The sequence below is a fragment of the Chiloscyllium punctatum genome, chromosome 45 (genome assembly GCF_047496795.1).
Source record: "Chiloscyllium punctatum isolate Juve2018m chromosome 45, sChiPun1.3, whole genome shotgun sequence".
Lineage (NCBI taxonomy): Eukaryota > Metazoa > Chordata > Chondrichthyes > Orectolobiformes > Hemiscylliidae > Chiloscyllium > Chiloscyllium punctatum.
In genome coordinates, this window is record NC_092783.1 from 55,487,705 (window position 1) to 55,502,507 (window position 14,803).

General features: G+C 41.8%; 1 protein-coding gene across 2 annotated transcripts in view; it reads left to right on the forward strand.

Annotated features, from left to right (window-relative positions):
• Positions 1-14,526, forward strand: part of eps8l3b (EPS8 signaling adaptor L3b) — a 75,666-nt gene extending 61,140 nt beyond the window's left edge. For both annotated transcript variants that reach the window (XM_072563819.1, XM_072563820.1), the window contains exons 16-21: positions 1,498-1,529; positions 4,756-4,849; positions 8,056-8,166; positions 8,767-8,885; positions 9,477-9,593; positions 12,448-14,526. In XM_072563819.1, the coding sequence (XP_072419920.1) occupies positions 1,498-1,529; positions 4,756-4,849; positions 8,056-8,166; positions 8,767-8,885; positions 9,477-9,593; positions 12,448-12,454 (480 nt within the window). In that variant the 3' untranslated portion in view covers positions 12,455-14,526. The remainder of the gene's footprint in view (positions 1-1,497; positions 1,530-4,755; positions 4,850-8,055; positions 8,167-8,766; positions 8,886-9,476; positions 9,594-12,447) is intronic.
• The last annotated feature ends 277 nt before the right edge of the window (positions 14,527-14,803 follow it).

Genomic DNA, 14,803 nt, shown 5'->3' on the forward strand with positions numbered 1-14,803 from the left:
ATATTAAAAGATGTTGCTTCCTTTCAGAGATGACAATTCTAAAGTTTCACGACTCTCTGAGAGAAAAAAATTGTTTCCTCATCTCTGTCTCAGATGAACAACCTTTTATTTATAAACTGTGACCCCTAGTTCCAGATTCTCCCCAAAGAGGAAACGTCCTATCCACGGCCATCTGGTAAAGTCTTATATGTTTCAATTCGGTTACCTTTGACTCTTCCAAACTCCAAGATACAGGGCCTAGCCTGTCTAATCTTTTCTCATAAAGCAATCTGTTCATTCCGGATATTAGCAAACCTTCTCTGAACTGCTTCCAACACATTAACATTCTTCTGTAAGTACAACGACTGGCACTGTACACAGTATTCCAGATGAAGTCTCACCAATGCCCTGTACAACTAAAGCATAACCTTTGTATTCTTGCATTCAATTTTCCTTACAATAAAACCCAACACTCTAATACAGAGTTATACAGCATGGAAACAAACCCTTTGGTCCAATCTGTCTATGCCAGTTTTAATACCAAACTAAACTAGTCTGCACTTGGCCCATATCCCTCTAAACATTTCCTATTTATGTACTTATCCAAAAGTCTGTTAAACGTTGTAACTCTACTTGCATCCACCACTTCCTCTTGATGTTTTTCCACACATGAACCACCCTCTGTGTACAAAAAAATTGCCCTTTATGTTTTTTTCAATCTTTCTCCTCTCAGCTTAAAAATATGTCCCCTAGTCTTGAAATCCCCCACCCTAGGGGAATAAAAACCCGCCGTTCACCTTATCTATACTCTTCATGATTTTATAAGCCTCAATGAGGTCACTCTTCATCTCCGATGCTCCAGTGAAAAAAGTCCCAGCCTATCCAGCCTCTCCTTAGAACTCAAACCCCTATTCCCAGCTCATCTGAACACTTTTTGGAAGTCCTCTACACATCAATAGCTTTGCCTTCACTCTTAACTCTTTAGAGAACTCCAGCAGGTTAGTTAAACATGACTTTTCCCTGAACCTCCATGCTGCCTCTCCCCATGTGGTTTTTAATACTGATTATCGTACCTAGCCTTTTGCTCACTACTTTGTAATTGTTGGGCTTATCCTTACAAGCTTTTTGGTACAAGGGTGTAATGTTTGCAACATTCCAGGCATCTGTCATCACCCCCATGTCCAGGCAAGACTGAAGGGTCATGGCCAGTAGATGGAATGTCCATCATGAGCATGTTCATTAGGAATCTTATTCGGTTGATCAGAGTAAACCTGTGAAATAGGTCAGGCAACAGGATAGACATGTACGTGCAGTGTAGGAGCTTTGACAATAAACCAGCTGTCGTTCACAACGTTTTGATGTTACCTACTTTATCATTGGTATGTACTAATTAGAACAACTGAGTAACTGTAGCTGAAACTGATTCATTTAGTCCCATTTTTACTGATTTTTAAAATATCATTAAGGGTGTGATTTTGTTTTCATCCCTTTGAATTGTGCCTTTTGTTTTTTGTTTAGATGGAAGACCCACATGGTGGACCCTTTGAAAGGTAAGTAGGATCTCATAGAGTAAATGTAAATAAGGAAGGTTTTTTGACTATCTCTCTAGCCTTCTCATCACAACATCCACTGTAGCTCTTATTTTTTTTAAATCATTCATGGCATTTGGATGTCTCTGGCTAGGCAGCATTTATTGTCCATCCCTTATTACCCAGAGGACGGTTTAAGAGTCAACCACATTGCTGTGGGTCTGGAGTCACATATAGGCCAGACCAGGTAAGGACAGCAGATTTCTTCTCTGAAGTATACTAGTTGACACAGGTGGGATTTTCTTGACAATCAACAATGGATTCATGGTCACCATTATACTCTTCATTCATATTTTTAATCATTTGAATTCAAATTCCACAAACTGCCATGGTGAGATTCAAACCCAGGTCTCTAGCACATTATTTGGGTCTCTGGATTAACAGTCCAGCGATAATACCACTAGGCCACTGCTTATGAGACAGGTCTTAATTCTTTGAGGCTGCAATCAGATGCTGAGGAAATTTACCAGATTAGTACCAAGATTGAGGAGCTTCAAAATGCATAGAGACTACAGAAGCTGGGTTTGATCACTAAGTAACGTTGTAACAATACTGTGACTTTAAGAGGTGTATTTCGTCCTTTTTGTAATGAAGGAAGGTTGAGATTGAGCTGTTAAATGGCCTGCTTAAAGCTCATAAAGTAAACAGCTTGTGAGGCCTTAGGATGTTTTCTATATGGAACAATAGAAGCAGCCTGAATGGGTGTGGTCAAGCTCCCACAGGAATATTTAGTTTTAGCTTTCTGCAGTTGCTGGGGTCTTGAAGTAGGATGGGGATGCTCTTATTCCTTGAAAAGCTGGGGTTCTCCTCCTGCTGCTAGATTTGCATGTGAGACAATCTATTATACTGAATTTGTCTGTGCCAGGGGTGAATTAATGGGATATTACTATATTGGAACAGTTAATTAGCAGTAGTTAATACTTATATTTTGTCAAGCACTTTAATAGAGTAACAGTTAAGCTAATTACTTTATTTTCTTTATTTTGTCTCTATTTTAACTATAGTATAAAAATAAAGTTTTGCTTAATATTGAGTAGTTTTGACCAATCGAATTGCATCTAGAATACAACACCTTACAATTACCTTTAAAATCAGAAAAAGTTAGGGTCTAAGTTACCTTCTTAATATATTTTTTTTTGGGGGGGGAAATATGGTCTGGTCCATAACACAGTGTAACAAGAATGGCTTTGATAAGTAAGGATTCCTAAGGTAGGAGACTTGAAACCAAAGGCACTTATTTCAGATAATTGGCTCAATAATTGTTTATTAAGATAAATGGAACAAAGGAGAGGTGAGGACCTTTTTTGGTCAGTGTAAGTTGTTATGAACTGGAAAACCTCAGCTTGAAAAGTTTTAACAGTTACTTACAAGAAAGAATTCTAGACTTGAAGGGGAACAAGTTTTAAGACTCTGGGAAAGAGCATTTGGATTGGACTAATTAGACAACTGTTTCATGTTGGTCAGAATGGCCTCATCCTGCAACTTATCTGAAGAAAGCCATTGACTGTAGATCACCCCTTCCTTGAATACTCTACCCCACATCTTTTTGTCGTAGCATCCAAATGATTCTTCAATGGGTCCAGAGTGTTGGTCTCAATCACATTTTAGGTCGAGAATGTGGTGCTGGAAGAGCACGGCAGGTCAGGCAGCATCCGAGGAGCAGGAGAATCAACATTTCAGACATAAGCCCTTTATCAGGAATGAGACTTGTGGGCCGGGGGCCTGAGAGATAAACTGGGGTGGGGGGTGGGGGGGGCGCGGCGGTGGTGGTGGGACTGGGGGAAAGCAGCTGAGAATGCGATAGACAGATGAAAGTGAGAGAGAAGGTGATAGGTCAGAGAGGAGGGTGAAGTGGATAAATGGGAAAGGTGATATACAGGTCAGGAGGGTGGTGCCAAGTTGGAGGGGTACTGTGGGGTGAAGGGAAATGAGGAAACAAGTGCAATCCATACATGATCAATGTGGATTTCACCAGTTTCCTCATTTCCCCTTCCCCTACATTATCCCAGTCCCAAGCCTCCAACTTGGCACTGATGAAGGGCTTATGCCTGAAATGTCAATTCTCCTGTCCCTCAGATGCTGCCTGACCTGCTGAGTTTTCCTAGAACCATACTCTCAACTCTGATCACCAGCATCTGCAGTCCTCACTTTCTCTCTGTCACATTTTATGCTGAGTTTCAGTGAATCTCAACCTGTTAGTCAAGACTTTATTGATGTTGAAAGATTATAACATGCTTATTTTGACTTGAATTGAGCAGCAAGAGGCTGACTTGGACAGGAAGCACCCTGATCTCAGCAATATTAAACCTGGGTGTGTATAAAACCTGGGCAGGTGATTATCTAGTGGTATTATCATCAGACTATTAATTTAGAAACTCAGCTAATGTTTTGGGGATCCCGATTTGAATCTCCAGCGTGACAGATGCTGGAATTTGAATTCAATAAAAATATCTGGAATTAAGAATCTATTGATGACCGTGAATCCATTGTCAAGTTTCAGAAAAACCCATCGGTTTCACTCATGTTCTTCAGGAAAGTAAATCTGCCATCCTCACCTGGTCTGACCTACATATGTCTCCAGACTCTCAGCGATGGTTTCCTCTCAACTTCCCTCTCAACAATCACTGCAAAGTCTCGCATAGACTGCAGTGGTTCAAGAGACAACTCACCTTCATCTTCTCAAGGGCAATTCGAAATGGGGTAGTAATTGCTGGTCAGCCAATGACACCACAAGTGAATGAAATAACCAATGGGTCGTACTTGCCAAGCTAACAGCCAATTCTCAGTCTCCTCCCAAACCCCTGCTATTCCATTGCCCACCTGCTCCTGAGAATCGACAATGTCAAGCAGCAGGAGAGGTGACCAGCAGCTGGCATTCAGGTGTGTGGCAGAGGAGATGTTTCTGGTTGGGGACACATGCACTTCTTGGACCCAGGAATGAAGTCAGGGAGAATGTCATTTATTTTTTTCCACTTTGGATCTCTTCAAGTTCCTCTTCCTGGAAGGCTTGGCTTCTGAGGTAACTGCAAAGGCATCTCCTCTCAGGCCTTTGATTGGAGAGACGTGCCTAATGTCCTTGGTTGAGCATTCATCTGGGGAGCAGGATTGAGGTTGTTCCACTGGTTAAAAGGATTAAGGGAAAATGCCAAACTCAAATCACTAGTTGGTTTCTGTTCTCTTACGACAGGCCACAGAAGGATGAACAATTTGCCAAAGCAATGTACGATTTCATGAAAAGAAAAACCAGGGAACTCACAGTCATGAAAGGTGATGTTCTTGAGGTGAGGAAAGTGTAATGTGCTGGATTTAGAATTCTAAAAGAGATACAACGATTATAGGGATAATAACAGACACAAAAACACCCATCAGGAAAGATTGGACAGGCTGATGACGTCTTCTCTAGGAAGGAGTATGCTAAAGGGTGATCTGCTAAAAGTATGAAAGGGTGGAAACAGGAAAAAAAATGTCTCTATTTATGGAGAAGTTCAAAATCTGAGGTGCATATTAATATATACAATAGTTACAAATAAGGAGATTCAGAAGAAACTTTAAATAAATAAAGAATGGAGTTAAAATGTTTCATAACCCTGGGGCATCCCTCAGTAGTCATGGAGTAATCTTTTGAAGTGTAGATACTGCTGTAAAATTCACATATTGACCAGATGATCTGTCTTGCGATATTAATTTATGGAGAGATATTGGTTACAGGGTTGGCACGGTGGCACAGTGGTTAGCACTGCTGCCTCACAGCACCTGAGACCTGGGTTCAATTCCCATCTCTGTGTGGAGTTTGCATATTTTCCCCGTGTCTGCGTGGGTTTCCTCTGGGTGGACCAGTTTCCTCCCACAGTCCAAAAATGTGCAGGTTAGGTGAATTGGCCATGCTAAATTGCCCATAGTGTTAGGTGAAGGGGTAAATGTAGGGGAATGGATCTGGGTGGGTTGCTGTTTGGAGGGTCGGTGTGGACTTGTTGGGCTGGAGGGCCTGTTTTCACACTGTAAGTAAGCTAATCTAATAATATGTTTGCTTTTCCTTTGAAATGGTACCACGGAATCCTTTGGATCAACCTGCAAAGATCTCAGTTTAAAATTGCATCCACAAGCCAATATATCCAACACTCTTTGAATCAAAATGTTTGTGCTTAGGAACGGGAATTGAATCAACATCCTTCAGGGTTGAGCGGAAGTGTGCTTGAGGTGGGGATGTTGGGCAGGGTGCTGTCAACTGAGCTGTACCTGACATGACTCGAAGTGGAGGTTAGAATATTGAACTTCGTACCACATAGAGTAGTTGAGGTTAGTACTGAAGGTGCAGTTAATGAGAAGTCAGAAAAACACACAAGGGGAAAAGAAATAAAAGGTCACGTTGATGTGATTAGATGAACTGAAACTTTAAGGTTCTGCTGGTCTGTTGTGACTCAGTGTCACACTGCACAGAGCAATTAATCACCAACCTCTACAAAAATGAGAACAGGAACTCGTTTTACCAGCAATGCCCACATGCCAGAAACTTCAGAATGTTCAACCTAGAATTGCCTCAACATGAATGGTAAAGTTCAAAGTCATTTTTGTAACTTATTATCCAACTTTATTTATTTCCCAAACTGGTACTTAACTGTGTGGTGAATGTTAGAGTCTAGAAACTGTGGTCACACCTCCAGCATTTTCAGGTCAGTTGTAATGCATTCAATATAGAGAAAGGTGCTTTGCTAAGCTAACAGAAAGCCCAAGCTCAAGAAGAGGTTGAAGGATTTAAGGGCAAACTATGTATCAAGGAGAAAGGAATAACAGGGTTATGCTTTTGGGAGGCTGGGTGAATATATACCAGCATCCATCTATTGAGTTGAATTTTGTGATCTCAATACTTTATAGCTTTGTATGCAGCTGGGCCCCCTACTGCACCAATGGCAATGAGTTTGTTTGTAATATTCATAGCTTGATTAAATGCAGTCAACACAGCTTTGTGAGGGGCAGGTCATGCCTCACAAACCTTATCGAGCTCTTTGAGGATGTGACTAGAAATGTTGATGAGGGTTGAGCTGTGGATGTGGTTTATATGGACTTCAGCAAGGCATTTGATAAGGTTCCCCATGGTAGGCACATTCAGAAGGTCAGGAGGAATGGAATACAGGGGAACTTAGCTGTCTGGATACAGAATTGGCTGGCCATCAGAAGACAGCGAGTGGTAGTAGAAGGAAAGTATTCTGCCTGGAAGTCAGTGGTGAGTGGTGTTCCACAGGGCTCTGTCCTTGGGCCTCTACTGTTTGTAATTTTTATTAATGACTTGGATGAGGGAATTGAAGGATGGGTCAGCAAGTTTGCAGACGACACATAGGTTGGAGGTGTCGTTGACAGTATAGAGGGCTGTTGTAGGCTGCAGCGGGACATTGACAGGATGCAGAGATGGGCTGAGAGGCAGCAGATGGAGTTCAACCTGGATAAATGCGAGGTGATGCATTTTGGAAGGTCGAATTTGAAAGCTGAGTACAGGATTAAGGATAGGATTCTTGGCAGTGTGGAGGAACAGAGGGATCTTGGGGTGCAGGTACATAGATCCCTTAAAATGGCCATCCAAGTAGATAGGGTTATTAAGAAAGCATATGGTGTTTTGGCTTTCATTAACAGGGGGATTGAGTTTAAGAGTCGTGAGATCCTGTTGCAGCTCTATAAATCTTTGGTTAGACTGCACTTGGAATACTGCATCCAGCCCTATTATAGGAAAGATGTGGATGCTTTGGAGAGGGTTCAGAGGAGGTTTACCAGGATGCTGCCTGGACTGGAGGGCTTAACCTGAAGAGAGGTTGACTGAGCTCAGACTTTTTTCATTGGCGAAAAGGAGGAGGAGAGGGGACCTAATTGAGGTATACAAGCTAATGAGAGGCATAGATAGAGTCAATAGCCTGAGACTATTTCCCAGGGCAGAAATGGCTAACACGAGGGGTCATAGTTTTAAGCTGGTTGGAGGAAAGTATAGAGGGGATGTCAGAGGCGGGTTCTTTATGCAGAGAGTTGTGAGAGCATGGAATGCGTTGCCAGCAGCAGTTGTGGAAGCGAGGTCATTGGGGACATTTAAGAGACGACTGGACATGCATATGGTCACAGAAATTTGAGGGTGCATACATGAGGATCAACGGTAGGCACAACATCATGGGCTGAAGGGCCTGTTCTGTGCTGTACTGTTCTATGTCCTATGTTCTATGTTCTATGATCTATGTTCTAATATTAAATGATGCCTGCCCCAAACCCAGCAGGCGGTTGGTTGGAGATTTCCCCTATTTTACTGAGTGAAGACAATCAGTCTGCCACTTTGATCTCAGGTTGTAACCCCATCTGGTCCTCATCAAATGTAACCTTGTTTATCATCATGTTCTAATGGCTCAGTTAGATCTCAATGTCTTAACAAAGTATTCGGTTCTGCTTCATATTTCCTTAGCCATTGTGAGCTGTGACCCAGGTAAGCTTCACTGATACAGCTTGTACCTTTCAGGTATTGGAGGCCTCGAAGCAGTGGTGGAAAGTGAAGAACCTGAATGGTTCCATTGGTTACGTACCCTCCAACATCATGCAGTTAGTGAATGAGGAGGACTCCCTTCCTTCGGTGAGAAAACCTTGCAGCCTATTTAAAAAACGAAGTGTAGGTGATTATTTATGATAGGTGGATGGATGTGCATGTCAAAGCAGCATGGTTGACCCAAACTGCAACTACTGTTGGAGGTATGAGTGCGCAATGCAGTAAGAACCTCTCCCCCAACAGGATGATCTTACTGTCCCCCTTGGGGTTGTGACTTCCTCCCCTTTCTCAGCTTGTCTACCATCTCCAGATCATGTATTGCTTCCCACTCCCAATCCTTATGAATGTACGGTCAGAGAACAAGCGTAGGTCATCCATAACTTTCACTGCCAGCTGCAGTTTCTTCCTCCATTTGACTGGCTGTCAGATAAGAAACTGTGCTAATAAGTATTAATGGAGTCTTACAATTAATTTTGGGAAGATCTCTTCACTCTTTTAGGCACTCGGGTCATTTTCAGAACCCCCACCCTTTCCCCTTTTTGGGCCCTATATATTTATCTCAACCTCCATACAACCTCAATCCAAGTGTGAACTGTAATGTAATTTAAATGTACAATTAAATCTTCACTGGTTTGTTTAATCCCCTGTGGTAATCTCTCTTGTGCCGTCTGATTTTTTTTTATATAGCATGTTAATAACAATCGTGCTTTTCAATATCGCTCCTATACTGATTCACCTGATTTGTCAGTCCACTCCACACCCAGTGAGGTGACATCTTGGCTCCAGAAGAAAGGCTTTTCAAGAATGTAAGTACAGGTCATGCTGTTCTATAAACTCCACCACTTTCAAAACCACTGCAATATCATCATCAAACATACTCTTTGTTCCTTTGTTTTTCACACTTAACTAATTGTGAAGTGGGTTTTTCACAGCTTCTATCTCTATTCTTTGTGAAATTTGGTCCTAATCCATTTCAGTTTGCAATACCATGTCAGGTACAACACCCACTCAGTTCTGAATTTTAAATATTGCTAAAAGGAGACATGGATCAAAACGTGTCATTGTGTACTCATCAGGACTGAAATGCAAGAAAACCAAGTTTAGAAAGGGAATGATACAGCAGTGGAAGAGGGTGCTGAGTGGCTGAACTATAGTTGAATTGGATCTATTAACTTTTATCTTAGTTAAGTAAATTCAAACCAGGCAAATTCACTGCAATTAGTCAGCATATTGTACTGGGGATACAGCGGGGATGGGCTATCTCCATAGTGCTGTCTTATTGAAAAAGGTGCATTAAACAGGCATATTCCACTTTCTGACAAAGAACAGGGCTCTGAATGTGATCTGTCCTCCTTGTGGGTTCTGTTCATCAAGTGGATCTTTTTCTCCTTCCGCAGTACTGTGAGGTCTCTGGGGGCTCTCACTGGTTCTCAACTAATGAGTCTAACGAAGGAAGAGTTGAAAATGATTAATAACATGGAAGGACCCATTGTCTACAATGAGATTCATGGAGGGTAAGAAAACATGAATGTTTTACACTCCATCAACCATTCTCCTTCCCCAACCAATGTTCAATGTTATATTGATTTAAACATGATATTGGATAAGATTATAAACCCAGATCTACCCAGCCCTCTCACATGGACATAAAAGATCCCGTGATATTGTTGGAAGAAGAGTAGGGAAATGCTCTATCTGTTGGCTGATACACATACCCCTTCTCCCCCAAAATACCACCTAAGTAGATTACCTGGCCGTTTATCTCATTACTGTTTGTGAGAGCCTGCTGTGTACAAATTGGCTGCTGCATGTCTCTCCGTTGTTACAATGAGCACATGTCAGAAATACTGTGGCTGGAAAGCACTTCAGCAAAGAGTCACAGTGGCTCAGTTACTAGCATTGCTGCCTCACAGCACCAGGGACCTGGGTTTAATTCAGTCTTGGCTGACTATCCGTGTGGGTTTCCTCTGCGTGCTCCAGCTTCCTCCAACAGTCCAAAGATGTGCAGGTTAGGTGGATTGGCCATGCTACATTGCCCCTTAGCGTCCAGGGATATGCAGTCTAGGTGGGTTAACTATGGGTAAAAACTCCTTCTGGGGTTATGGGCTGAGATGTTCTTTGGAGGGTCAGAGCAGAGATGTGTAGGTTAGGTGAATTGGCCATGCTAAATTGCCCGTAGTGTTAGGTGCAGGGGTATATGTAGAGGAATGGGTCCGGGTGGGTGTGCTTTGGCAGGTCAGTGTGGACTTGTTGGGCCGAAGTGCCTGTTTCCACACTGTAAGTAATCTAAGTAATCTGTAAGTAATCTAATCAGACTTGATGTACTGAACGGCCTCCCTCTGCACTATAAGAATTCTATAAATGATACTGTATCATTTTTCATGATGTAATTTTTGCTCTGTAATAATAAGAAATGATTATACACAACATTTAAACTATGGAATGATTACCCCTCTGATTTAAGTAGTTCCTTGAATTTTCTATTATTCAATGTATTTGTTTATATTTGAGAAAACTCAGTGAAGTGTCAGCATTCACAGTTTAAGATGGAGAGGTCACAAAGATAGAAAATGTGATCATGCAGAGCCAATGCTTCAGCATTTGAAATGTAAAAGCTTTTGAATTGTAGATGGGAAAGATTAAGGGGGGAAAAAGAGTTTTCCAGTCTGAGTTTCTGAAAGAGAACAAACTTTAGAAGGTTTACTTGCTTGGAATGACTGCATGTTCCCACTTACTGGTCACTCCACCCACTCCCAGTCCCTTCTCGTCCCTCACACCCATCACCCTGGGAAAAATTCCCCCACTTCTCCCTCTCACATACAACAATTATCGATGAACAAACAGGGCACCCCAACTCTCTAACAGTATATTGCCCAATAACCTTTGAGCTTAAGTACAATTGACTCCAAACACCACATTATTTCAAGTCTGTACAATGTTTAGGAATGATCCCAGAGCATGGCTCTGTGAACAGCAAGTGGCCAAACTGCAAGCTGTTTTCAGCAAATGTGTATATGATATAAGGTGCATGGACCTTTAAGCATGCTCTTAAACTTCCATCAATAACTACCACTTTGAGATCACTCTACAAGCAGCCCCCGTATGGAAGATGCACTATCCATTGTCTTCAAACTGAAGTCTCCTTCTTTGTCACCCTAACTTCAAGCGTAGAATCCACCTTATTGTTTCACCAATCCTTGTGTTTGATTGGCTTGTTTAGTTTGAGAAAAGAACAAAACAATACTGAAAGAAATCTAAGATAAGAAGCACTGGTCAGAAAAAAAGTTTCAACCATAGTGCAGATTATTGTAATAAATTTAAGAAACCAAAATGCCTCAAGACCGATCTCGATAAAAATAGTTTTGATGTTTGTTCACATCAGATTAGATTCCCTACAGTGTGGAAACAGGCACTTTGGCCCAACAAACCCCCACCAACCCTCTGAAGAGTAACCCACCCAGACCCATTTCCCTCTGACTAATACACCTAACACTATGGACAATTTAACATGACCAACTCACCTGACCTGCACATCTTTGGACTGTGGGAGGGAGTCCATGCAGATATGGGGAGAATGTGCAAACTCCACACAGACAATTGCCTAAGACTGGGATCAAACACAGGTCCCGAGTGCTGTGAGGCAGCAGTGCTAAACACTGAGCCACCGTGCTGCCCAGGCCTTTGATGAAAAAATCAGGAATTTTGACCAAACCCTTGACCAGAGAAGTAGTTTTTTTGGTAAGTCATGGAGTCATAGAGTCATACAGCACAGAAACAAACCCTTTGGTCCAACCAGTTCATGCTGAAAATAATCCCAAACTAAACTGCTGCTCCTGGCTCATATCCCTCCAAACCTTTCCTATTCACATACTAATCCAAATGCCTTTGTCTTACAAGAGAAATGTTTAGAGCTTTAGTGAGATAATTCCAGGGTTTAGGAGTATATCACACCAGCCAGTGGTGGAACGGTTAAAATCATGGCTTTGGAGCAGGGATATTCAAGACTTTTCGATCTGGAAGAGTTTACAGGCAGGGAGGGACAAGACTATGGAGTGATTTGTAAATAAAAATAAGGATTTTAAATTTGAGGCATCGTCACTCCAGGAGCCAGTGAATTTCAGTGAGCATGGGGCTATCGGGGATGGCGATGGGACTTAGTGTGAATTAAGATATAAACCTCAGAGTTTTGAACGAGCACAAATTTATGTAAGCTGGAAAGTGAAGGGTCTGTCAGGAGAAACTAGGAATAGTCCAGGGGTAATAAAGGCATGATTGAAGGGTTTTAACAATGCAGATCGGTAGTGAGAACAACATGTACCCAATTAGATTTTAATGAAGAAAAATAACATTTTGCCTCTTGCTTTGCAGGCGGTAGGTGACCCAGACAGTCAATGTCCCATGTACATAGAAACTAAAGAAGGCCAACAGAGGACAGGCAATCTGCATCAAAGAAGCCCAAATTTTAACAGTGTTGTGGATCTAACTACGGGGACGACTCTGTTTAGATCCATACATCAGTATTTAGCTGTAAACAAGGTTAAAAGAGAAAAGTGAAATCAGTTGATTAAACACAAGTTATTTGCAATTGATAAGCACAAACACCTGTTTCTGCTTGAAGTTTCCATTTTCCCAAGATGTGAGGGCTCAAGCAAAAGCAAAATGTTTGACACTGAAACTTTGTTCCTCATACTGTGTTCACTGAAATAAATGGGTCCAAATACAGGCAAGCATTGATTTTCACAACCAGTGAGTGTCTCTGAAAGAGAGAGCTGACTTTTTGATGAGAAATTGTTGATGATATTGTAGCAAACTGTACGCAGGAGTATAAGCTGTTAGGGTTAGACGAAGGCATATGGAGGTGGTTGATGTTTTGCATAAACCCATTGGGCTGAATTGTCTGTTTCTGCACTGTACAATTCTGAGTAGTGGGTGCATTGTTGCAGTACATAGAATTTTACAGTTCAGAAAGAGGTCATTTGACCCATGTCCACACTGGCTGCTGAAAGAGCTACCCAACTGGTCAGTCCCAATCTCTGGTTCTATCATCAAGTCATTACAGTCTTGCTGGGCTGCATTCTCATTAGAGAGATACCAGGTGATGGTTTAACCCAAGGGTCCCATGCCTCAGCTGAAGGGAGATGCTGAGGAGAAAAGTCCTTCATGGTAATCTCAGCCGGTGCAGGGATTGAACCCACACTTCCAGTGTTACTCTGTATTGCAAATCAGCCATCCAGCCAACTGAGCTAGCCAGCCCCACTTTACACAGAGCAAATCTACATTGCATGTGATTTGATTAATTGGAAATCTGGATGACTATTGGTAGAAATGAGATGAAAAATACTACAGGTGATTTAGTGCATGTAAAAAGCTGTTCAGTTGTGTGTGATAACACTTCTGGTTTGAATGGCACAATAGCAGAGTGGTTAGCACTGCTGCCTCACTGTGCCAGGGAGCTGGGTTCGATTCCAGCCTTGGGTGACTGTCTGTGTGGCGTTTGTGCATTCTCCCTGTGTTGTTGTGGGTTTCATCCCACAGTCCAAAGATGTACAGATTAGGGTGGATTGGCCATGCTAAATTGCCCATAGTGTTTGGGGATGTGCAGGTTAGGTGGATTAACCATGGGAGATGCAGGGTTACTGGGATAGGTAGAGGGGCTGAGTCTGGATGTGATGCTCTTCAGAGGATCGATGAGGACCTGATGGTTGAGTGGCCTGCTTTCACACTGTAGGGATTCTAAACATAATTTAGGGCTCTTGTGACGGAGTAGTAGTGGTAGGGAATTTGGGCTGGATAAGTTGGATATGACCAGCCTCTGCTTTGATGTTTTACACTGCCTACAGTCCTACTGTTTTGGGAAACAAAAGTTATGCGATGATGCGAAAATTTTACCAACTGATTCAAAAGGGTTATGTCCTTAAATTAATGCAATGATAAATATGGATGGCTGAAGTTGAACAACTCAATCTACATTGCAGACCAGAGCTGTCAAGCCCATTTTGGATGATGGGTGTAATCTAATATCCTGGCACCAATACTCATTATGTTTAACAAATGTTATTAAAATGGAAGTATATAAATTGTTATGCCCTACACGATCATTTAATTGGTTCACCCTCCACTTCACCTTGATGATTATTTCACTCTCTGCTGGCAACTGAATTCCAAATGTGAGTCTGGGACCACTCCTAACACACAAATCCATGGAAGGTCTAGGGGCTGGGTGTAGCTGTTTTGTGGATCACATGCTTGACATCCCCAGTATAGACTGTTCTGGCAGGGATTGAATGTGTTAGTCTGTACACTGGACCTAAACAAGCAGAGACTTCGACCTGAGTAATGACCAACATCCATGTACGTCTGAATTATCTGTGTAATTGCAACCATTTCTTTATGCGTTATGCTGTATCATACCAACTAAATCATAATAAATTATCATCTTTGATTGTATTCATTGTCTTTGCCCGCATTTTCTTTATATTTGCTAAAATCCTATGTTTGTGATTCAGTGGAAAGTCTAAATGCCTTCATCCAGCTTGTTATGGACCAGACCAGACCCCCTCAAAATAGTTTATGAAGGTAACCCAGACCCTAACCTTTACTTATTTTAAAGGTAGATGTGAAGTGTGTATTCCAGATGTGATGGGACTGGTCAAACCACTCGACGTTAAGCAAAACACCATTTATTTAAACGTAAGTTAAAACAAAAGTAAAACAAATTTAGAAT